At 45.7% G+C, this 25,702-nt stretch overlaps 1 protein-coding gene across 4 annotated transcripts in view; it reads left to right on the top strand.

The window, feature by feature from the left end:
• The window catches only part of CNTROB (centrobin, centriole duplication and spindle assembly protein), a 36,076-nt gene continuing 10,374 nt past the window's right edge, over positions 1-25,702 (top strand). For 2 of the 4 annotated variants that reach the window (XM_030187913.1, XM_030187914.1), the window contains exons 1-12: positions 1-232; positions 8,034-8,771; positions 12,825-12,909; positions 13,825-13,909; positions 14,719-14,884; positions 15,334-15,450; positions 18,252-18,368; positions 18,851-18,949; positions 19,884-20,120; positions 20,222-20,368; positions 24,380-24,513; positions 24,594-24,719. In XM_030187913.1, coding sequence (XP_030043773.1) covers positions 8,073-8,771; positions 12,825-12,909; positions 13,825-13,909; positions 14,719-14,884; positions 15,334-15,450; positions 18,252-18,368; positions 18,851-18,949; positions 19,884-20,120; positions 20,222-20,368; positions 24,380-24,513; positions 24,594-24,719 — 2,012 coding nt within the window. In that variant the 5' untranslated portion in view covers positions 1-232; positions 8,034-8,072. Of the gene's footprint in view, positions 233-8,033; positions 8,797-12,824; positions 12,910-13,824; positions 13,910-14,718; positions 14,885-15,333; positions 15,451-18,251; positions 18,369-18,850; positions 18,950-19,883; positions 20,121-20,221; positions 20,369-24,379; positions 24,514-24,593; positions 24,720-25,702 lie in introns of those variants that run through there. The other 2 variants (XM_030187915.1, XM_030187916.1) reach the window with 2 other exon arrangements.

Here is a 25,702-nt window from a genome sequence, read left to right on the forward strand (position 1 = left end):
CTGGCTCCTTGCATTGGTGCTTTGCTTGGCGCGCGCAGCTCCCGCTCCTCGATGTCAGTTCCTGTTCCGGGGCAGAGCCGGCAGCCTGCCTGGGCCAATAGAGAGACCCGGCTGCGGTTAGTTGATCTTCTTGTGGCTGTTGCTGTTTGGGTGACAGCGGGGAGGAAGTGGGGAAGTTCTTTCTCTGAACGTGAATCGATTGGAATCGTTAACTGGACAGCACTAGCTGCAGGTAAATTGGTGGTGGGTAATGACTGGGGTCAAAACCAGCAGCTGTTATTTCTAAGCTGTGAAATCTCCATTTCTGTGACTTTAGCTTAGGGGAACTCTTGCTGCTCTCCTGCAAATTGCACAGATGTTGCTCCATTGTGTGTCTACTACTACTACTATTTGACATTTCTAAAGCGCTACTAGGGTTACGCAGCGCTGTACAATATAACATAGAATCGAAGAGCTTACAATCTAATGGACAAATGTCTGTCTTTTCTATTTTTTGACGTCAAATATTCTTCCTTAAAGCTTTTTTATAAGTAACAGTACAAAAGAACAAAACAAGGGCAACAGCATTGGTCCATAAGAATAACAAAAGGTGTGTTGATGATACCTAGAAGGCATACAATAAGGGATGTTAAAACTTAGGTTTGCAATAGAAGTCAACAGGTTTCCAAACCTTAAGGAAATGAGGAAGGTTATTCGACTTCTCTGCAATTTTAGCTTCATATCCTATATAAATAATTCTCACCTCCAGCGTTCTGACTTGCCTGGGACCGTGGCTCGTTCCAAGTTGGTCTGCTAGGCTCTGTAGATCAGGCTGACATCACCATAGCTATTATGATGTCAACTTCAGAACCCCGGGGGGGGGGGGGGGAAGAAAAAATGCCTCACAGCTGATCCATGTCCAGCGGAGGGTCGCTGGATATGGGGGGGGGGGAGAGGGGAGGATCGCTGGACATGGGTGGCTGGGGGGGCAGGGGAGAGAGGAGGGTCACTAGACATGGGTGGCTGCAGGGGGTCAGGGAGTCGCTGGACATGGGTGGGGCAGGGGAGAGAGGAGGGTCACTAGACATGGGTGGCTGCAGGGGGTCAGGGAGTCGCTGGACATGGGTGGCTGGAGGGGGGTCAGGGGAGAGAGGAGGGTCGCTGGACATGGGTGGCAGGAGGGGGAGAGGAGGGTCGCTGGACATGGGTAGCAGCAGGGGAGCCGAGGAAAACCTTGCTAGCGCCCGTTTCATTTGTGTCAGAAACGGGCCTTTTTTACGAGTTTATAAATAATACAAACAGAATTCCACAAAGAAAACCAAAGAAACTTTGGAGTTATCTTTGCATTCTGATAATATTGTTTTAAGGGCAACAGCCATATCAAATAATTTCTTTTGTGTTGGTGATAGATAATGTTGACAAACAAGTGATCTGAAATTAATTGTATGGAATTCTAACTTGATCTGTAAATAAAGTAGTGTAGAATTCTCTCCCAAACTAGAGTCCAAAATAATTGTACATTTGGACAGAGATAGAGCATGTGGTCAAGAGTACCTATTGTGGAATTACAGAGAGGAAGGTGTGCAACTTAATAAAATCATTCCTCTCTTTATTTTTAAAATGCAATTTTGTATGTTTTAAGGTAAATTTTTGCTTCCTAGCAGTTTATTTAAGCCAGTGTTTTTTTTAATTTTATTTCTTACATTTGTACCCCACATTTTCCCACCTATTTGCAGGCTCAATATGGCTTACATGGTGCCGAAGAGGTGTTGGTTGACACCTGAGAGACAATATTCACACATGTGACACATTAAACGCTATAATTTGTAGCTGAACCAAGGAAAATAATGCTGTATATCATTTAATTGTTGCTAACAATAATGTAACTTAAATACAGATAATATGATGGGGGCTGAGCTGCAATATCTTCACCTGAGGCTTGTGACGCTTAAATCACTTGTACCTGCCTATCCGGTGATATTCAGCAGGACTTAGCCAGACAGTGCCACTGAATATGGCAGTAATCTCGGAGACTTCAACATACACGTTGATGACCTGTCCAACTCTCACGCTTCTCAGTTCCTCACTCTAACATCCTCCTTCAACCTCCAGCTATGTTCCACCACCCCTACTCACCGTGATGGCCATTGCCTTGACCTCGTCCTCTCCTCTTCCAGCTCACCCTCCAATTTCCACACCTCAGCTCTTCCTGTCTCTGATCATCACCTGATCACCTTCACACTTCTTCACCCTCCCCCTCAGCCCCGCCCAACATTAACCACTACTTCCAGGAATCTCCAGATTATTGACCCTCCCACCTTATCATCTAGTATTTCTAATCTCCTCCCCTCCATCATGTCCTCCGAGTCTGTTGACGAGGCTGTCTCCGCTTACAATGCCACTCTCTCCTCTGCTCTGGACACCCTTGCACCATCCACCTCCCGTCCCACAAGGCGTACTAATCCCCAGCCCTGGCTGACCCCTTGCATCCGTTACCTTCGCTCCTGCGCCCGATCTGCTGAACGCCTCTGGAGGAAATCTCGCACCCATTCAGATTTCCTTCACTACAAATTCATGCTATCCTCCTTCCAGTCCTCACTATTCCTTGCCAAACAGGACTATTACACCCAATTGACTAATTCTCTCAGCTCTAACCCTCGTCGTCTCTTCGCCACCCTTAACTCCCTCCTCAAAGTGCCCTCCGCTCCCACCCCCCCGTCACTCTCTCCTCAATCACTGGCTGACTACTTCCGCGACAAGGTGCAAAAGATCAACCTTGAGTTCACTACCAAGCCACCTCCTCCTCTTCACCCTTCAACCCTCTCCCTCAACCAACCAACCCAGACCTCCTTCTCCTCCTTTCCTGATATCTCCGAGGAGGAAACCGCCTGCCTTCTTTCCTCCTCAAAATGCACCACTTGTTCCTCTGATCCCATCCCCACCAACTTACTTAACACCATCTCTCCTACTATCACCCCCTCCATCTGTCATATCCTCAACCTCTCTCTCTCCACTGCAACTGTCCCCGACACCTTCAAGCATGCTGTAGTTACGCCACTCCTCAAAAAAACATCACTAGACCCTACCTGTCCCTCCAACTACCGCCCCATCTCCCTCCTACCCTTCCTCTCCAAGACACTTGAGCGCGCAGTCCACAGCCGCTGCCTTGATTTTCTCTCCTCTCATGCCATCCTTGATCCGCTTCAATCCGGTTTTCGCCCTCTTCACTCGACAGAAACAGCACTTTCTAAAGTCTGTAATGACCTGTTCCTTGCCAAATCCAGAGGCCACTACTCCATCCTCATCCTCCTGGATCTATCCGCCGCTTTTGACACTGTCAATCATGACTTACTTCTTGCCACACTGTCCTCATTGGGTTCCAGGGCTCTGTCCTCTCCTGGTTCTCCTCCTATCTCTCCCACCGCACCTTCAAAGTTCACTCTCATGGATCTTCCTCCACCCCCATCCCCTTATCTGTTGGTGTTCCCCAGGGATCGGTCCTTGGACCCCTTCTCTTCTCAATCTACACCTCTTCCCTGGGCTCCCTGATCTCATCTCATGGTTTCCAATATCATCTCTATGCTGATGACACCCAACTGTATCTCTCCACACCAGACATCACCGCGGAGACCCAGGCAAAGGTATCGGCCTGCTTATCCGACATTGCTGCCTGGATGTCCAACCGCCACCTGAAACTGAACATGTCCAAGACCGAGCTTATCGTCTTTCCACCAAAACCCACTTCTCCTCTTCCTCCACTTTCTATCTCAGTTGATAACACCCTCATCCTCCCCGTCTCATCTGCCCGCAACCTCGGAGTCATCTTTGACTCCTCTCTCTCCTTCTCTGCGCATATCCAGCAGATAGCCAAGACCTGTCGCTTCTTCCTCTTTAACATCAGCAAAATTCACCCTTTCCTCTCTGAACACACCACCCGAACTCTCGTCCACGCTCTCATTACCTCTCGCCTGGACTACTGCAACTTACTCCTCACCGGCCTCCCACTTAGCCATCTATCCCCCCTTCAGTCTGTTCAGAACTCTGCTGCACGTCTCATATTTCGCCAGAACCGATATACTCATATCACCCCTCTCCTCAGGTCACTTCACTGGCTTCCGATCGGATACCGCATTCAATTCAAGCTTCTCCTTCTTACCTACAAATGCACTCAGTCTGCTGCCCCTCACTACCTCTCTACCCTCATCTCCCCTTACGTTCCCGCCCGTAACCTCCGTTCACAGGATAAATCCCTCCTCTCAGTGCCCTTCTCCGCCAACTCCAGGCTCCGCTCATTCTGCCTCGCCTCACCCTATGCTTGGAACAACCTTCCTGAACCCTTACGCCAAGCCCCCTCCCTGCCCGTCTTCAAGTCTTTGCTTAAAGCCCACCTCTTCAATGCTGCGTTCGGCACCTAACCCTTACCGTTCAGTGAATCCAGACTGCCCCAATTTGATTGCCCCTATCGGACCGACCGTTCACTTGTCTATTAGATTGTAAGCTCTTTGAGCAGGGACTGTCTCTCTTTGTTAAATTGTACAGCGCTGCGTAACCCTAGTAGCGCTCTAGAAATGTTAAGTAGTAGTAGTAGTAGTAATCGCCGCTGCACTGTCTGGTTAGTGCAGGGGTGGTGTGCGGGGGGGAGCTTGGGTGGAGTCGGTACTTATCCGGTTAGTGGTGATATTCAGTCTGCTAACCAGTTAAGCAGATAAAGGGATGCGCTGAGACGCGCTAATCCCACACTGAAAAATATATTTTTATTTTTCAGCATGGGAGACGCACCCATGGGCAGAGAGTAGTTGTGCCCTGTGCTAATCAGATAGTTCAGGCACATTGCCGCATGCTGCCCAATTACCGCAGGAACCCTTACTTCCAAGTGAATAGGTGGCAGTAAAGGCTTCTGCCTTAAAGGCCACGCACTGATTGTGAAATTAGTGCATGGCCATTAATGGGGGATATAGCAAATGCAGCCATTTTACTTCCCCAGCTCGTGGTAAACTCGCATGCCTACAGCAGCGCCGGCCACTTTTTATCACGGCTTAGTAAAAGGACCTCAAAGTTAGGACAACAGAGAGGCTGCCCTAACTTATCTGCTGAGCTAAATGGGCAGTGGTCTGAATCTGTCTGACCGTACATACCAGAATATTCAATTGCAGATTCCAGTTGTGGCCTGGCTTTGAATATCTGGCTAAGCTTAATTCTCCTCCTGCTATTAGCAGCTTAAAAATTGCTGACCACCGTGTGCTGCATATTACGTCTGTGTTATTTTGGATTTTTTAAAGTATTTAGAAATGTAACAAAGGCATCAGTACTACCATTTTTTCCGGAAGAGGTAGCGGTTTTATCATTGATTTTGAATCATGATTTCTGGTAGTCAATTTTGTTTGAAAACCTATTTCTCCAATGGCTATTTTGCACTTCAGATCTCTCCCATAGTGGGTGTGTCTTGAGACTGACACTGTTTGTCCTTTGCATGCATCACATTGCTGTTTGTGTGCCTGCATTATGAGGTCGGTCCCATTTCACCCTTTTCATTTTATACATATGGATGCTGTATTTTCCTTGTCTCAAAACCAGTGCTAGATGACCTTTGCAAGGTGATTTCTTTTTGTGATCTACATAGATGTGTAGCTTTTGCTCCAAAAGAAGTTGGTTCTAGATGTTATTCTGAACAGCTTACTATTATATATGTGATTAATGAAGGGACTTCAGTGAAAATGTATTTTGATGAACTCTGACAATGTAGAGTTCTTCTAACAGTGTACAGTGTGCTCAGGGAGCCCATTGCGAGTAACTAGAAGAATTTTGGGTGTTTTTACCTGTCCTAAGGTAATATTACACATATGTGGTACTGGCTATTCACGTATAGATAGATGGTGAGGGTCGCTAGTCTGACTTTCCTCACATTTTATTGTATGTTTTTACTCTTTACTTTTGTTTGTTTTGAAGAAAGTGCATAAATGTTCTCTTTTTTTTGTTGTTGTTTATTAATGGTTGCTTATGAATCCTTGAACATCTTGAATTGTATTTGTGCTTCCCTTTCTATGAGGCCATTTTACTAAAGAGCACTACTACTACTACTATTTAGCATTTCTATAGCGCTACGAAGCATACGCAGCGCTGCACAAACATAGAAGAAAGACAGTCCCTGCCCAAAGAGCTTACAATCTAGTAGACAAAAAATAAAGCAAACAAATCAATTAATGTGTAGAGGAAAGAGGAGAGGTGGAGGCGAGTGGTTACGAGTCAAAAGCAATGTTAAAGAGGTGGGCTTTCAGTCTAGATTTAAAGGTGGCCAAGGATGGGGCAAGACGTAGGGGCTCAGGAAGTTTATTCCAGGCGTAGGGTGCAGCGAGACAGAAGGCGCGAAGTCTGGAGTTGGCAGTAGTGGAGAAGGGAACAGATAAGAAGGATTTATCCATGGAGCGGAGTGCACGGGAAGGGGTGTAGGGAAGGACGAGTGTGGAGAGATACTGGGGAGCAGCAGAGTGAGTACATTTATAGGTTAGTAGAAGAAGTTTGAACAGGATGCGAAAACGGATAGGGAGCCAGTGAAGGGTCTTGAGGAGAGGGGTAGTATGAGTAAAGCGACCCTGGCGGAAGATGAGACGGGCAGCAGAGTTTTGAACCGACTGGAGAGGGGAGAGGTGACTAAGTGGGAGGCCAGCAAGAAGCAGATTGCAGTAGTCCAAACGAGAGGTGACAAGGGTGTGGGTGAGGGTTTTGGTAGAGTGCTCGGAAAGAAACCCTTAACATAGGCAGCCGAGAGACCTCGGTTTACAATTTTTATAGCAGTAACAGCATTAATCATCACATGACACAATGTATTTGATGTGGTATAACTCGGCCGCAGCTTTATTTATATACAAACATCTCACATATGGGTATACCCAAGCCTCCCACAGCCTCTGGCTCAAATGTCCATCCGCAGTCCGCCGTCCTAGCAGGACTGACCAATCGTAACCTGTGCTCCCCGCCGTCTAGCAAGGGAGCTCCACCGTACTCGCAGCTGCCCCAGCTGCCTAGCTTACACCATCAGGCTTGGGTACCCCGCCAAAGCTGCGACAGTATAGAACAATGTACAGTAAACATGGCATAACTTGGGGAGGGAGGGCTGGGTGCACCTGGAGCCCGGACGTGAAAGAGGGCGTCCGGGCTCCTCCCCGGGGCTTTTATCCCCCGTTTTCTCTCCTCCCTCTCAGCGGGGTGCCCCTTTCGCATTGGGCACGCGGCCACCTTGTACCTGGCCTGGGCACCCCACTGGGCCAGAACGCGCATGCCCCCTCGGTGCACGGCGCCACGTTATCTTCGGCTCCGTGCACCCAAGGGGGCACTGCGCCTCTCTGTAATGCTAGCGTGAGCGGGAAACCACATGAAGAGGCTAGTGCAAAATGTGTTAAAGCATTTTGCAGTATTTTAAGCCTGTTTGTGCACTGTAATATGCCTGTTAAGTTTTTTTTTTTTTAGCATTTTTTTTGGAGAGGGCTAACTGGATAACGCAGAGTAAACACGGAAGCACTTAGCACCTCTTAAATAAGTGGTGGTAAGTGCTCTCGTGTTAACTATAGGCAGGTACCTAGTACACGCCCTGCAATAAAATATTTTTAAAAGCCCCGCAAAGTGCCGTGTTAAATCTGGGCTTAGAATGCAGGAAAATCCCAGGTTAAAACGTGTTAAGCCTTGATTTCACCACAATTTAATAAAAAGGGCCTCTGTTAGGTCAGTGTTTCAAGTTATAAGCAAAAAAAACACATTGTTTTAAGTTATAAGATGATGATGAGTTTTTTTGATTTTACATCTGAAGTAGGCTCGGGGCACAGCATATGATTTGAGTTGATTGTTGTGGATAACTTTGCAGATTTGTTTTAAGGTTGCTCTTTTAATAAACCAGTGAACTTATTATAGCTTCTGGCTTTTAAGTAGGCTGTTTGTTTTATGTTAACATGAAAATCATCTTTCCCAACCACCTAAATTTGATGATTTTAGTATTAATCAGGATTAATATATTTGGCCTGGAATCTCCAGCATACATGTCTTTCCTTTTGTATGTCTCACAGAGCCTAGAGAGAGAGAGAGTCATCTCTTGGAATTATCCCATGAACAAGGTGCTACCCCATCTGGACTTGTCATTATTCAGCGAAGATCTAATGAGCGATGTGGAGCCCTTCCCAGCTTCCTATGCTGGTTCCACTCCTTGCACCCCAACTAACGTCTCAAAGATCCTGTTTGAGGGCTCCGCTGCATCACAAAGGGAGAGGACTGCTCCATCACCGACGCACTCCTCAGAGGTCACAGCCCAGCTCTATGCCTCACTTCGTAGGAGCAAGGAAGTGGAAGCAGAAGCACGGAGCCAGCTAGAGCAATGCAACTCCAGCCGGCGTGCCTTTCTGAACTGGGAGAGGGACTCCCAGTCACCAGAGACCTCCCTAAGAGAGATGAACACCTCGCTCAATAGCACCTCACGGGACAGGAGCTTCCAGCCTGCAGAGAGGATGGAGAACAGCGCCCGGATCCTCCTCGCCTCACGATTTGGAGGCAGTCAGGAACCTTTTGCTACCCCTAGCTCCTCTCAGCATCCACAGATGCCTCTATTCGTATCCCCAGATGATCTTATTAGCCTTTCAGGTTGTGAGGCTCCTCAGGAGCTCTCAGCACCTCCTGTAACGCTGAGGTATGAGCCCAAGGCTGTGGAGGTAACAGCTGTGGATGACCACAACCATGAGGATCTGGATACTCTAGCAAAGGAAATGAGCCGGACTTTATCAACTGGAATCCAGACCAGCGCTGTGAAGCAGGTGAGGACATCTCAACAGGGAACCAGTTAAGTATACAAAAGACATGTACCCCCCTAGAGGAATGTTGCTGTTGTAAGGATTGTTGGGGAGAAGTATAGATAACTTGCAATTACCTCTTCATGCATAAGCTGCAGTTATCATATGTCCAAGAGAGTATATCAGTAGCTCTAGAAATTCTTGAAGGTACGAGAGTCAACTTGGACACTTTCCTGTCTGACAGGCTGCACTGAATTAAGAAATGTATATATCCTCGGAGATGTGATGTTAGCGTGTGTGGAACCGCTCATGCATGGCTGAAAGGTAGAGACGACAGAGGGTGATGGTAAATGGAGTTTACCTCAAAGATAGGATGACTAGTGGAGTGCTTCAGATCTCTGCTGTGGTCAGTTGTGTTTAATATATTTTGTGAGTGATGTTAGTAGAAAAGATTTTTTTTTCAGGTGATATAGTCAGTAATAGATTATTTCCTTATTGTCCCTCCAGTCCAGTCCAGTAGCTATAGAATTTCCAGCCAGCAGGTGGAGACTGAGAGCCATTGGCTTTATGACATCACCTTATAAGTATCCTTTGCAGCACACAGCCAGCCAGTACTTCTTGGTTTCCAGCAGCAGATGGTAGTTGTGCTATTTTGTGCAGCCTGTTCTTTAATTTTCTTTTTGTCTCTTCGGTACACACACACACACACACAAAAAAATACAAATAGCTGTGCAAGGAATTAAACGGGCTAGGAATAGCTGGGCCGCTTCTTTAGCCACGGGGGTGCTATACCCTAACATTACTCCATTTTATTATTTCTAACCATACACAGAACTGTACACAAACACATTAAGAGATAAGACACATAAGGGATTAGAGTTTCATTTGTTACGGCACTGAATAAAGCGGCAAGGGTATCGAACGGGTAAATAAGGAGTTCCGAGTTTAAAAGCCTCAACAAAGTGGGTTTTTAGCCTGGGTTTGAATGGGGCCAGAGATGGAGTATGACGTACCAACTTAGGAAGTCTATTCCAGGTGTATGGCGCAGCAATATGAAAGGAACAGATTCTGGAGTTAGCTGCGGAGGAGAGTGATTTACTTAACGAACAGAGTTTCAGGGGTGGGGTTTAGGGAGTTCTGGAAGCTGCAGAGTGAGTGCGCTTGTAAGTCAGTAAAAGAAGTTTGGTGTACATAAACGGAATAGGGAGCTAAAAGTGACTTAGGGGTTATGTGAGTGTAGGCGCCACTGGTAGAAGAAGATAAGTCGAGCAGCAGACTTTTCAACAGATTGAAGGATAGAGGTGGTTTAGTGGGAGACCTGTGAGTACCAAGTTGCAGTTATTCAAATGGGACAGAAAACCCGTCCACCAGGAGTCAGGCATCCTTTTTGGGCAGAGCATAGGTTGATTTCTTTCCTTGGGCAGTTGTAAGGTGGCTGCCTGGTCATTACATTCTTTTGTGCGAGATAGACTGGGCAAGGATATTGACAGCAAGATTGTCTGTCTGATTCCCTGTCTTTCTAGATATGCTTTGAAATGTCCTATGCATCTCGATTGGTCTGGAGTGATAATACATAGTAACATAGTAGATGACGGCAGAAAAAGACCTGCATGGTCCATCCAGTCTGCCCAAGACAAACTCATATGTGTATACCTTACCTTGAATTTGTACGTCCTTTTCAGGGCACAGACCATATAAGTCTGCCCAGCAGTATTTCCCGCCTCCCAACCACCAGTCCCGCCTCCCATCACCGGCTCTGGTACAGACCGTATAAGTCTGCCCTCCCCTATCGCCTCCCAACCACCACCCCCTCTTCCCCCCCAACTGCTCCGCCACCCAATTTCAGCTAAGCTTCTGAGGATCCATTCCTTCTGCACAGGATTCCTCTATGCATATCCCACGCATGTTTGAACTCCGTTACCGTTTTCATCTCCACCACCTCCCGCGGGAGGGCATTCCAAGCGTCCACCACCCTCTCCGTGAAAAAATACTTCCTGACATCTTTCCTGAGTCTGTCCCCCTTCAATCTCATTTCATGTCCTCTCGTTCTACCGCCTTCCCATCTCCGGAAAAGATTCGTTTGCGGATTAATACCTTTCAAATATTTGAACGTCTGTATCATACCACCCCTGTTCCTCCTTTCCTCCAGGGTGTACATGTTCAGGTCAGCAAGCCTCTCTTCATATGTCTTGAGGAAGGAGGTTTGATCTTACCTGCTAATTTTCTTTCTTTGAGTCCCACCAGACCAGTTCAAAATCCACCTGGTGTGGTTAAAGAACAAGTAGTTTACTCAGTAGTAGTTCTGGAAAGTTATTTTTCTCTAATCTGCTCTGGTTGTCTGTTGATTTATCCTTTGATTCAGATGGGAATTTTAGTTACTGCTTTAAAGAGTACTGGCTGGCTTTAGTCTGCTCAGGTTACTTATAAGGTGACTTAATAGAACAGTGGTTTTCAGTTTCTACCTGCTGGCAGGAGGGCATATACCCATGTGTATTGGTCTGGAGGGACTCGGAGAAAATTAGCAGGTAAGATCTAATTTCTTCTCGCTCATGAGAACAGAATGAGAATTGATCTCAAATAGTATGAGGTGTGGTTGAATGCTCGACAGCTAAGATTAAATACAAAAAATATATAGTGCGGTATATTTGGGGGTGTACAAATGTGAAGGCAGGCGGAAGATACTGCCGGGTGCTAAACAGGACAGAGACCTTTTGAGTGATCATATCTGAGATCAAAAACAACGTGAGCAAAAAAGGAATAGAGAGAGTTGGCTGTTCTCAAACGACGAAGGAGACGCCTAGCTGGATGAGAGTCTTTATTGCAAAACATCAACATGCATTTTGATGTTTTGCAATAAAGACTGTAATCCACCTACACGCCTCTTTCATTGTTTTAGAACGGCTAACTCTCCCTACTCCTTTTTTGCTCCGATTGCTTTACGTAGGGAACCGGTGCACCTCCCACCCTTTGTGTGGTTTTCCCCTTCTCCTCTCAAAAACAATGTGACACAATGCTAGGGTGCCTGGGGAGAGGCATAACTAGAAGGAAGGCGGTGATAATGCCTCTGTACAGTCTGTTAGGGACACCTCACCTGGAGTATTGTGACCAGTGGAGGCTGCATCTCTACAAGGATACACAGAATGACGGTGTTCTGGAGAGAAACGTATTGCAGAATATGTACCAAAACCCTGCTGACTTGTAAGTACTTAAGTGAGAAGGAGGAGCAGGGAGAGGGACATTTAGGCACCTCAAAAGTTTGTTGCACACAGAAGGCAATTTGGTTTTAATAGCAGGAAGGCTGGTCTGTTACATCAGAAAATACAGTATGTAATGAAGGAGGAGGTAGAAACAATAACTGACTTCCAGAAAACCGGGGACAAGTACAGAGGATTCCAAATTAATATAGGCAAGCTGGGCACCATTTAGGGCCTAGGAGCGACTAAAATGATAGCGGGGATGGGACGACTTCCCTATGAAGAAAGACTAAGGAGGCTAGGGCTATACAGCTTGGAGAAGAGACGGCTGAGGGGAGACATGATAGAGGTATATAAAATAATGAGTGGAGTGGAACAGGTGGATGTGAAGCGTCTGCTCACGCTTTCCAAAAATACTAGGACTAGGGGGCATGCGATTAAACTACAGTGTAGTAAATTTAAAACAAATCGGAGAAAATTTTTCTTCACCCAACGTGTAATTAAACTCTGGAATTCGTTGCCGGAGAAAGTGGTGAAGGCGGTTAGCTTAGCAGAGTTTAAAAAGGGGTTGGACGGATTCCTAAAGGACAAGTCCATAAACCGCTACTAAACGGACTTGGAAAAATCCAAATTTCCAGGAATAACATGTATAGAATGTTTGTACGTTTGGGAAGCTTGCCAGGTGCCCTTGGCCTGGATTGGCCGCTGTCGTGGACAGGATGCTGGGCTCGATGGACCCTTGGTCTTTTCCCAGTATGGCACTACTTATGTACTTAATGCAATGGAAAGTTAAATTGGCCAGGCTACATGGCCATGTGGTCCTTATACGTCTGGAAGGTTGTGTGTTAGAATGGCCGTTACCTTTCCCTCTGCTTTTCCTCAGAATGGCCGGAGGCACATTTCGGAGATGGAGTCGGTCCGCTTACACCTACAGAGCATGCTCCAGATATCTGCCGCTTCTTCCCACCGTAAGTTTCATGATCACGTGTCTGTCTGGACTGCCTGCCTTATTTTCTGTATCCTCTGGTGAATAAATTTACTCCTTCCGGAATTGTGCGGCAAAAAATTTGAAAATTCTGCAAAATTCTGTGCACACAATTCTCAAATGTTTTTGCAGCCCCTTCCCTCCCACAGCATCCCCTTTCTTTCTTTCTTTCTCTTTTTTTTTTTTTTTTTACGTCCGCTTCCTCCCACTCAGCTGACACCCCGCCCACTTGCACGATATTACCACTTGAAGTCTCGATGGCCATTTTGAAAAAGCACGGCACCAGTAAGAGAGTGACAGCAGCGGGGCAGGAAAGAGGGAGGTTCTTTCCTGCCCCCTGAAGCGGCCACTAGCCCACCAGGGAATGCGCGGGTAGGCTGGGCGGAGAGTCGGGAGCAGGCAGGGGATCAGCTGAGTGACGAAAGCTTGAGTTCTCTATGACTGGGGAATTCTGTGTAAATTCTGCGTTCCGCGGTTGCACAGAATTCTGGCAGGAATAATAAATGAGCTTTCTTATCTGTGATAATCACCCATCAACTGCAGGGCTTTATTTTTACATGCAGCCAGGGGTGCTCCTAACATACTTTCTCTGATCCCCAGTTGCGTTAATGACAGTTACAAACTTACCCCCTCATTCTATAACAGGTTGTCTAAAGTTAGGTGCCAATTGCACATGGAAGTTATAGAAGACCAGAACTTAACATGTGAGGCTGTCAGTTACACAAAAGCACTAATTGTTCACTAGTTATAAAATATCGCTTAGCATGGAGAGGAGGCACATGGGCAGGAGGTGCATAAGGTACAGAATACTGTAACTTCCATGCTAAAGTGCCACATTTAAGCATTCATTTACGTCTGGTATTGCCGTGTCACGTTGCAATGCCTCTGCTTTCTACAGGAGATTCCCTAGGCCTTTTAGCCCCAACCAATGAGAAGAGGGGCAATGATTCCTTTGAAAGCGACAGCACCGTCAACCTTATCAAGTAAGGAGCCATACTGGGGAGGGGGAAGGTGTGTGTAGTCCCATTTGAGCAAGGGGGACAAGGATATCATTCTAGCAGGGGGGAGGGGTAGGCTGTGGCCATGGCCCTTATTTGTCCCTGTGGTGATAGAGGGCCGGGGCATGTTCTACTGCGACTCACATGACAATATTTTAATGATTTAAGCCTAGAAATAAAAAGACAACCGCATGCATTACTCTTCAATGTGTTTTCATACAGAGCTTGGCAGATGAAACCTCTCCCAGCACCTTCCTTTGCCTGGAAATGAATGGGAGGGTCTCACCCTTCCCCTGCGTTGTACAGTGTGAGAGGCAGACAAGGCGCCTAGAGATCTGCTGCAGAATATATGTTAAATCTATTACAGTGCAAGCAGAAAGGGGGTGCCAGGCTTACTCCACTACCATCTGCTGAGTGGATTAGGCTAAGAACCAGGCACTGCACTAAGTCTTAAATCCTTATCTCTTTCCAAAGACACTGTGAAAAAAGGAGACCTTTTTGATTTCTCTAAACTCGACTTGCAGTTCAGATTAGGCAGAAAAGCATGCCACTGCATTGCTTGGATTCTGCAGACAGGAAATGGCAGACAATGTACCAGCTGTGTTTTACATTGAGATGATGTCTGCAGACAGTTACTGCCCTCTGTTGTTGACTCCTAGCTTTGAAGGAGGCACTGGAAAATGCAGGTGGTTATTGCAGGCATGGACTGTACTTTTATTAAAAGCTTACGTACCCCTCTCAATCCATCTTGAAGCTCTCTAAAACTTTTCTGACTTTTATTTTTTAATGTACAGTGCTCAGCCACTGCAAGAAGCCTCTCCACCAGTCTCGGCCACAGGACTCGAGGAGCTGTTTCCCCGCTATGCCAGCCTCGGGCCTGTAGCCCCAAGGGACCCCTCATCCTACTCTGAGATCCAGCTACTTCGAAACTCTTTAGAGAAGGAACGGACTCGACGTAAGGTAAGAGAAAAGACCCTTCAGGACTTCCATCCTAAATGATAATTCTAGCTCCACTGGAACACCATGGAGAAGGGCCAGAATCAGCCACGGCAATTGTGTGAAAAGTGATAGCCATCTGCATTTTGGATCATGTCCTGAACAATGATTTGCTGGTTATTCTTACTTAGTAGCACAAACGCTACTGGGCTCTATTCCTCCCTCTGCCACTGCTTTTCAGTGTGAAATGCCGCCGAAGTGGAACTCCTAGGAAAGGGAATCAGTACTTGAGCTATGTATGGGAAGGTGAGGATTACAGGGAGGGGCTGGGTAACTTCATAATGAATTTCCAGTCACCAGAGGTCAGAGCAGGAATTCCCAGCTTGCTCCAAACTGTTGACTAATTAAGTTGCAGACTTTGGCAAGATCCTCAGGTCTTGCCGCTGATGGGCCTCCTCTCTTTTCTCTCTCAGCATCTGGAGCGACACATTCAGAACCTTCAGACCCGAACACTGGAGCTGCATCAGCAGCTGGCTATCGCCATATCTGCTGATAAGAAAAAGGATGCAATGATCGAGCAGCTAGATAAGGTGAGCAGAAAAGGCTTGGCCCAGGCTGGAGGCTCCCAAAGCCATCTATATCAGGCAGCGTCAGGCATAAGAACATAACAAGTGCCATGCTGGGTCTGAGAAAGGATACTACTCCTCACTGAGTTCTATTTGGGTTCTATTTAATGCGTCAATCTTCTTTTGCATAACTTCAAAAACATTCAATTACAAATCGAGCTAGTTTTATACGCTTCCATAGAAATAGAGATTAAGGACAGAAAAAAAACAAAACAGGAAATTTTTTGCTTAGCTCTTTTTGAAAAGTCCACAAATTGTGTGACTCCAGGATCACAGAGGAAGGTTACAATAACAGGCATATTTTAATTAACATAAAGGGAAAAGTAGTGAGTGAGTTCTGTCTAACAGTCCAGACTTTAAACTACAAGAAAGCTACTTGAAACTGTGGCATCATCTGGGCCTACCTCAGATTGTCTCCTGATTAATCCCCTGACAGCTGAGAAGGTGCAAAAAAAACCCTATATACTTTTCAAAAGTAGTTGTTGCAATACACGTACAAGGAAACTTTAGAAGTAATCTCTTCCCCCCCCCCCTGTTTTAAAACCCCTGGATGTAACAGCAGAAAGTGCTTAGGCCTCTTTTTTCCACAGATGCACATCTGGAAAAATCCAAACTTCATGGTTAAGGAACAGTTTTTGATGACCAAACAAAAGTAATCATGAGGGTAGCAGCTTCCACCAGCTCAGAACTTTCCAGCAATCCAGTTAACTCTCCCACATCGAGATCCTGTGCTGTATTCTCCTCCTGTTGCACCTTGAGACCGTCATCTTTTGTTTGAAGGCAAAGAATAAACCTTAGTATGTGGTGATAAATTAGCCTCGGGTCATCCAAGAACTTCCATCGTGTATTTACATAATGTATCTTCTGATGAAATGGAGTATGAAAGATTAAATAGCCAAAGTTGCAAGACTGGATGTTATTTGGGGGACCATCGCCAACTTGGCTAAAAGATTTTGGTGCCCCACTTTTAACAAAGTTGGTGATGGTCCCCCAAATAACATCCAGTCTTGCAACTGCAAATTTGAATCTGTAAGCAGGTGGGCAAAGACTCCATCTCCTTTGGCAAACTTTCCTCACTCAGTGTAGTAGCCACAAGTACCTGAGGTGATGATCTGGGCTATTCCTCTGGTCACTCTTCTCTTGCCGCTCAACTCTGCTGTCTCAGGGGAAAATGTACTGCCAGTCATAAACTCCAAGTTTGACTCTTCTCTCATGAGCATGCTCCGTGCATCTTTTATCCGAGAGCACAAAACTCTGCACCCAAGGCTGATAGGGAATCCTGACTGCTCACAGAGAGATCCATTGGGCCAGGTACAACAGGGGGCATCTGTTTTTTTTTCTTCCTTATTAAATAGGGAAGCACAACAATCTAAGAGCAGGTCGGAGATTTCATCATACATCTGTCTTCTTAGACCCCCTACAATTCCTTTGCTTCAATCTTCCTACGGATAACATAGTTTTTCATAAAAGCTTCCTCTCTACTCAGATACAACATTTTTCACCAGCTATTTTAACTCTGATTTCTACTGATCCCTGCTGTACCTTCGCCACTTGAGATAATGAACCTTTCCCTATTTCTGAGGAATAGATTGCAATTGGCCTAACCTTCCCATAAGGTTTGAAAATTTAAATTTTCATCGTTCAGGGATCTCCCTGATTGCATTGATGCTTTGGGTGTCGGTGTCAACCTGGAAGTCTTTTGTTCCGTGTTGGAGGGAGACTTAACTTCCTGTTCTGCACAGACTTGCTCAGTTTGGCCTCTCAAGTCCTCTAGCACAAACTGAGTCAAGAGCCCTTCACTGGGTCTCTGCCGGAGAGTAAATGCCCTGGCAGGGATTATAACGGTCTTCGGTCATTTTTCTTTAGCTACAGAGTTCTCAGTTGAGGGTAGTCTGTTATGGTCCCCTCTTGTTCATTAAATCAAAGCAGAAGAATGGCAGCTGGTGCCTTCAGAACTTTGACAAGCAAAGCCGAAATGGAATTGTAAAATTTTCATCTTCAGCACCCTATATCTCTATGCCCTTGGTGATTTTCTTTTTCAACAGTGTGAACAAGACTTTACATCATGCAAAAGGTTGAAGCAGTGATAAAGCATTTTGTGAATTAGATGCTTCCATCTTTTGCCCAAAGGGGCAAGACTTAAATTCCACTGGCCAAATCAAATTCCTTTTTGAAATAAATAGCCTTCTGTTCATAATTATTAGTCTCTCTTCAACTTTGACTTCACCACTAATACATTGAGGAGAGAGCCTGAAGAGCCAGTGTGGGAAAGGGCTGAGGCAGGAACTTACACATGTCTAGAAAGATTTCAAACTCTTTTGGGTTCTGAGAGAACCATCACTCTTGGTCCCATTGGATGTCATTGTCCACCTGTGTGGCTGATTTCATCCTGTTCCTTGATGGAGAACCTATTTATCACTCCCGTATCCTGCCCCTCATTTTGTCCAAATATTCTTTGCTATTATTAACAAGAATAATATTCCCTGCACAAGTTGTTGTATAGATCAGCCAACAAAATGGGTTATTAAACATTGTACCCCTAAGGTGGCTGCATGTCCCTTTGTGCAACAGCATAAATGGAACTTGAAGTGAGGGTCTAATTTGGCCATCAGTACAAAGACAGTAATTACCCTATCTATATTGTCCCCAAGCTCCCAGAGACAGGATTTCTTTTTTAAGGAGAGTAGGGGAGGGAGTGATTATGTGTAAGTATTTGGATATTCTGTCTCTTCCTCGTAAAAAAAGTCTTTTTTGCTTTCTTGTAGACTCTAGCTAAGGTGGTGGAAGGGTGGAACAAGCATGAGGCAGAGCGCAATGAATCCATGTGTCGACTACAAGAGGAGAAGCAGGCAGCAGAGAAGGTCCAAGCACATCGGCAGGAGGCAAGTACCCAGACAGTTATCCTGCATAGACTGCTCTTTGGCTTCCTTCTCGGGATGACTGAATGTACCCTTACACATTTGGCAGTAGTTGGTCTGCAGTTTTTTATTTTAGTTCTTTAGAACACAGGTGTGAATACCATCAAGTCCTGGTGATTTAATACTACACTATTTAGTTTGTCAAATTGCTCTAGTACATCTTGCAGTTTTAGAATAACTTGCTTCAGTTCCTCTGAATCTCCACCTATGATTAGTTTTGATATGAGTATTCCCAACATCCTCTGGAGGGAAGACCAAGGCAGAGAATTTATTTAGTTTTTCTACTATTGCAGTATCCTCCCTGAGTGTCCCTTTACCTCCTGATAATTCTAGTGATCACCACCTGCAAAAGTAAATGTGCATTCTGCTAGTGTGGTATGGCTGCTGTTTTCACTAAGTGCTTTTTCATCTTACGCAGCCTCTGACTTTCTTTGTTAATTCCTCAGATGCTGTCCAAATTGGAGACAAAGCTGGCCCAGGTCATGGAAGCTCTGTCTAGGGAGCAGCAAGCGGCCAGAGATCGAGAGAAAGAAAAAGAGATTCTGGTAAGAATGGAGGGAAAGCAGAGCGTGATGGGCAGGCAGAGAACGATCCTGGTGGGAATGGCACTGACAGAGGAAGGGAGAAAGAGAAGGATATGATCAGATAAGCATGATGTGGCAGGAGGAGTGGATAATGGGCAGCGGCCCAGGAGGGCCAGAATTCCTGATAAGGATGGCACTGCTGACAGAGAAGGGAGGGAGATAGATCTGTGCAAAAAGAGGGTGAGAAATTCTGACTTCCTTAGCAACCCTCCAGACCGGTCAAGACGCTTGGATTATGCACGCCTGCCAGCAGAGGGAGACTGAGAACACTTAACTTTAAACACTGTACATATAACCTGTTCAGAACCCCAACCAGACAGTATTTTCTCAGTCTCAGTAGAGGGTAGACATGCAGCCTGACCGGAGAGGAAAACGGTAACGGAATTCAAACATGCGTGGGATATACATAAAGGAATCCTGTGCAGAAGGAATGGATCCTCAGAAGCTTAGCCGAAATTGGGTGGCAGAGCTGGTGGGGGGAAGAGGGGTTGGTGGTTGGGAGGCGAAGATAGTGGTGGGCAGACTTATACGGTCTGTGCCAGATCCGGTGGTGGGAGGCGGGACTGGTGGTTGGGAGGAGGGGGTAGTGCTGGGCAGACTTATACGGTCTGTGCCCTGAAAAAGACAGGTACAAATCAAGGTAAGGTATACACATGAGTTCATCTTGTTGGACAGACTGGATGGACCGTGCAGGTCTTCTGCCATCATCTACTATGTTATTATGTTTGGTAGGCCCTTGAGGGTCCTTAGTGTTCTGGTTATTTCTGGGTATTATCCCCAGTCCTAGAATGTACACTTGAGCATGTTTTGTTTCCATGGCTGTGTTTGGTGCACATGCAGGGGAGCAATGTGAGTGTTTAGTCTAAGATCTTTTTTTTTTTTTTCATCCCTGTAGGAAGGAGAGAAGGTGCTGCTGGCAAGGAACCTGGAGTTGGAGAAGGAGCGTTGCCTGAGCCTGCAGTCTGAGCGGGATGCTAGTGTGGCTGCAAAGACGTATGAGGAAAGACAGCTGGAGACTCTGCGAGCCACACTAGAGGAGCAGCAGGAGGCCTGGGCTCAGAGAGAGAGGCAGCTGGAAGAACGCTACTGCCAGCTAAAGGAGGAGAATGAATTTCAGATTGAGAGAGAGAAGGTGTGTGGGGAGTGGGGTGGGAATTGGGAAGAGTGTGGGAACCAGCTGCAGAGGGACGTGGAGAAATGTTGACTGGACAAACCCCTCTCTCTTGCTTGCAGTTGGCTTTCAAGAAAGAAGCTCAGCATGCCTTGGACGCTCAGCAGCTCTTGACCTCTGTGCAAGCAGAGGTACAGCAGTTGGAGGGGAACTTAGATGTGGTCCGGCATGAGAGGGACAGCCTGCAGCTGGAAATTAGCCTTGCCAAGGTAAAGCACGGTCATGGGGCCAAGGTCCATGATCTGATCACAAGAGCTGAAGTGATAAGCTGTAATATGAGCTGACTGCCCCGTCAAGCTTTCAGCAACCAGCATAAATACACAGTGTGCATATGGCATTCTGTGGGCTGAAATGGACTGCTGCCTGCGGTCCATCACACTGAAGGTATGAAAGAAAAATGAAGAACCTACAAATAGCACATGTGCTTAAGTCTTCCAAAAGTTGTATTAAAAACTATAATAAAATTAGTAACAATAAAACTAATGGATTATATTTAGTACCTCAAAGACCTATAATATATAGAGAGGAGAAATTAGATCTTACCTGCTAATTTTCTTTCCTTTAGTCCCACCAGACCAGTCAAGAACCTGTAGGTTGTGTCTTATCAGCCTGCAGATGGAGACAGAGAAAGTCCCGTGTACCCCTATAAGGGCACCATGCAGCCTTAGATCTTAGGATCTCAGTATTTCAAATGACAAAGTAATGGACTACCTTTTCCTGTTGAGTTGATATATTAATAGTATTCATTTTAAGGATGTTTTTTAAAAGTTAAACTGAGGAAACTTAATGGTTCATAACCAGCAGAAAGGATGCAAAATTGAGCAATTTAGAATGGATTGAAACTGGAAGGGTCTCTGGACTGGTCTGGTGGGCAAAAGGAAGGAAAACGAGCAGGTAAGATCTGATTTCTCCTTCCTTAGTGTACTCACCAGACCAGTCCAGAATCTGTGGGACGTAGCAAAGCACTAGAGCGGGACTGCACTGGAAAATATTAGCCTCAAGAACAGTGACTGCATCCCCAACCCCTTCACCATGGTCCTACACCAAACTAAACATTCCTTGCTAACGCATGAAGAAACATAAGAACAGCATTTGCCCACATTAAATTTCATCTGCCGTTTGGATGCCCAGCCTTCCAGTTCCCTAAAGTCTTCCTGCAATTTTTCACAGTCCACATGTGTTTTAACAGCTTTGAATAGTTTTGTATCATCTGCATCTTTAATCACCTCGCTCGTCGTTCCGATTTCCAGATCATGTATAAATATGTTAGATATTACCAGTCCCAGTACAGATCCCTGCGGCACTCCAATATTCACCCTCCTCCATTAAGAAAAATGGCCATTAACCCAATTTTTTTTTTCTGTCCAATAACCAATTCCTAATCCACAACAGAATATTACCTCCTAACCGATGACCTTTTAATTTTCTCAGAGTCTCTCATGAGGAAGTTTGTCAGAAGCTTTCTTAAAAGCTAGATACACTACATCAACCAGCTCTTATCCACATGCTCATGCCTTCAAAGGCAAATTGGTGAGGCAACCTTGGCAATATATATATAACCGAAACAAAGAATTCATTCAGTCTCTCTACTATGGCCTTGTCCCTGAGTGCCCCCGTTTGCTCCTTCATTATCTTATGGTCCCACAGATTCCCTCGCAGGCTTTCTGCTTCTGATAAACCTGAAAAAGTTGTTACTGTGGGTTTTTGCCTCTAATAGTCTCGTTCACTTCACCTGTTAACCATGCCAGCTGTCGTTTGCTCTTCTTTCCACCTTTGTTAATACGTGGAATGCATCTTGTCTGGGCTTCCACAATGGTATTTTTAAACAATGTCCATGCCTGATTTAAAGTCCTAACCTTTATTAACACCCTGTAAGCCACATTGAGCCTGCAAAAAGGTGGGATAATGTGGGGTACCAATGCAATAAATAATAATAACTTCTTTTTAACCATTTTCTCATAGTCGCTCTTTTGAAAATTAAATGCTGCTATTTCCCAGCAGAACCAACATCGTTACTTGTACTATGCCTTGCATTCCACTTTGACCAGTTGCTCCAAGAAGCAGTCATATATCACATCTAGGAATTTTTACCTCCCTAGCGCTCCCTGATGTAACACTTATCCAGTCAATATTGGGCTAATTGAAATTACCCATTATTACACAGTTGCCCAATTTGCCAGCTTTCTTGATTTCTGTAAACATTTCTTCATCGGTCTGTTCGTTCTGTCCTGGCGGATGGTAGTAAGCCCTACCAGTATTACCCTTCCCTTCACACATGGAATTTCTATCTATTAGGATTCCACACTTTAATGTAGAATGTTTGTTGTTTGAGTCAATTCCCTGTTTATTTATTGCACCTCCCCCCCCCCCCCCCCCCCCCCGTCCAATTTGATCAACTCTGTGTCATCCACAAATTATTCGTCACTTGTTCCCATTACCAAATCATTTATAAATATGTTAAAAAGTACCGGTTCCAGTAAAGATCCCTGTGGTACTTCACTGTTCATCTTCCTCCATGGGGAGAATTGGCCATTTAACCCTACTCTTGTTTTCCATCTTTCACCAAGTCGCAATCCACAAGAGAATGTTACCTCCTATCTCATGGCTTTTTTAATTTCCGAGGAGTCTCTCAAGAGAGACTTTGTGGAAAGCTTTCTGAAAAGCCAGATACACTATTTATTTATTTATTTATTTGTTACATTTGTACCCCACATTTCCCCACCTATTTGTAGGCTCAATGTGGCTTACATAATACCCGAGAGGCGTTTGCAGACTCCGGTGTAAACAAATACAAAGTGATGTTGTGGTAAGATAAAGTTCATGTGGCCCAGCCACACTAGGGAATCGTACAACGGAAGAGTTGTGTTATGTCCATTACGTTCTTTAGTTTTGATGTGTTGCAAAGATCAGGCATTTATGTTGGATCGGTAGGATATGCCTTTTTAAACAGGTTAGTTTTTAGTGTTTTCTGGAAGTTTAGGTGGTCGTTCGTACTTTTCAAGGCTTTCGGTAATGCGTTCCACAGTTGTGTGCTTATGTAGGAGAAACTGGATGCGTAAGTTGATTTGTATTTGAGTCCTTTGCAGTTTGGGTAGTGCAGATTTAGGTATGTTCGTGTTGATTCGGATGTGTTTCTCCTTGGTAGGTCGATCAATTCGGTCATGTATCTCGGACCTTCACCGTCCATAATTTTGTGAACCAGAGTGCAGGTTTTGAAAGCAATGTGTTTATTCACTCCTTCAAAAAAAAAAAATAAATGTAGCAAATTGATGAGGCAAGACTTCCTTTGGCTGAATGATCTTCAGCTCACACCTTTGCTAAACATTACTGCTTTGATCATTCTTCGACCCAGGATGCAGCCTTTAGTTCAGCAGTATTATGTAACTTCTTTATCCACTAATTCCACAGAACACCACGCAACGGTTCGCCACCCCCCCCCACCCCCATCCATTCTCAGGCTGCCAACCAAACATCCCAACAAGGCAATTCTCAACCCTGGAGTCACTGTGAAGTGTGCCTTCATTCTCCTGCAGCCTATGGAGAATCCCTGTTACAGGTGCACCTCGATATGTTGTCTGTAATATTACACCTTATGAAGTTCAGAAGAAAATGTACTATTAATGCTTTTCATAATACTGTCATACTTGAGAGAGACTGTGCCTGGCTTAGGAATGAGGTTGTTTTTGTAATGATATGTACAAAACATTCCTAATCATAAGATTCTAACCTGACTTGGTGGTAGAGCTGGAATCACCTAAAGTTCCGGAAATCACTAAAAATTTACCTGTTCAAAAAGGCGTACCCTACCGATCCAACTTAAATGCCTGAACCTTGCAACACCACAAAACCAAAGCACGTAGTGGACATAACGTAACTCTTCCTCTCTGTCCACGTGAACCTCATTCTACCACAATATCACTGTGTAACTGTTTATACCGGAGTTGGCGAACGCCTTACGGTACTATGTAAGCCACATTGAGCCTGCAAATAGGTGGGGAAATGTGGGATACAAATGTAATAAATAAATCAGAACTTAAAATTTGGGCCTTAACCTAACTCATCATTCCATCCTGTAACACCATATCTCGGCCCTTGTGTGACTACTGGGATTATGTGGTTTTGGGAACGTGGAAAATCAGTTGTATGTTTCCAGTAGATGGAGTGGCAGTGTTCTGGGCTCATCTGATGCCCCATCTCTCTCTCCCCGCTCCTTCCCCCAGGTCCGCTATGAGTCACAGAAGTTGAAACTGGAGTCGGACCTGAAGGTGGCATTGGAGCAGCAGGTCACCGAACAACTGGCTGAACTGCACAGAGAGAACATGCAGCAGATGATGACCTTACGGGAGCAGCACAGGTGAAAAACGGGTGTTTCTAAGTCGTCTGCTGATTCAGTATCCTAAACCCCCATTTACATTAATGTTTCTGGGCTTGCAGGAAACAGCTGTTGGAGCTAAGCACTGCGCAGGAAAAGGAGCTGGCTAGTCAGCTTTCCCAGTTTCAGGCAGAGATGCAGGAGCGGGATGAAAAGCAGCGACGTGTGATGGACGAGTATGAGCTCAGGTACCTGAAACAAAAAAAAAAAAAGGAAAAACAACCTTTGCATAAAACAAAAGCAACACACAAATAGCAAAAGTGACGATAAAAGTCCCCGAAACAACGGTGTAGTGCAGAACTTTATTAATTGGTATCAAGGACTCAACACGAGCCATGTTTCGGCCGCAAGGTCCGTTTCAGGAGTCAATACCAGATAATTACACAGTGGGTCTAATCCTGTGTACTGAGAATAAATAACTGCGCCAGTATCACGCATCACGTTCCCTTGGAATAGCGCTGCTAAACAGCTCAATCGTCAAGCAGTGCCCTGCACTGACCAAAAGTTAAAGCTTTTATTTTCCCTTTTTTCTCTCCCCACCTCTCCTTTGGTAAGCGTGCTCCTCTTCACTAATGGGCCGATCAGAAGCAAACACAGGCACTAGAGGCTATTAGCGCCATAATAGCGCCTTCGTTTGCTACCGCCTAGTGATCAGATGCATGCTAAACATATTCCTCCCCAATGATCAGCGAGCAGCTGGGAGCTGGCATTAAGGTTTGCAGACCATTGGGGAGGAATGGTGAGCCCTGTCCAGCATTCATTTCCCATTCCTCCCAATATAACAGCCCCCCCCCTGCAGATCCCCAATCTCCCCCATCTCAAGCCAGCAACACGGGGGTTGGAGGCAGTCCCCCTGACCTCCCCCCTCCCAAGTTCACGGGGGGGGGGGGGGCTGGAGATCCGGTGGATTTTCAGCCCCCCCCCCCAACCTGGTGGTCTACCGGCCTTCTTCCCTGCCCTCCCCTCCTGTATCTGAAGTGTTGGAAGACGGAGTAGTACACTCCCTCCCCTTCTAGCAGCACCTTGAAAATGGCAGCACCCATCCCTGCCCATTGCATCACCACCATATAAAGGACTTTTCTCTTATATGGTGGTGAACCCCTGCCTAGTGCATCCCAGGATGCACTGGGCAGGGCTGGGCACTGCCATTTTTAAGGCGGCACTGTAAGAG

Source organism: Microcaecilia unicolor, chromosome 14, assembly GCF_901765095.1.
Source record: "Microcaecilia unicolor chromosome 14, aMicUni1.1, whole genome shotgun sequence".
Lineage (NCBI taxonomy): Eukaryota > Metazoa > Chordata > Amphibia > Gymnophiona > Siphonopidae > Microcaecilia > Microcaecilia unicolor.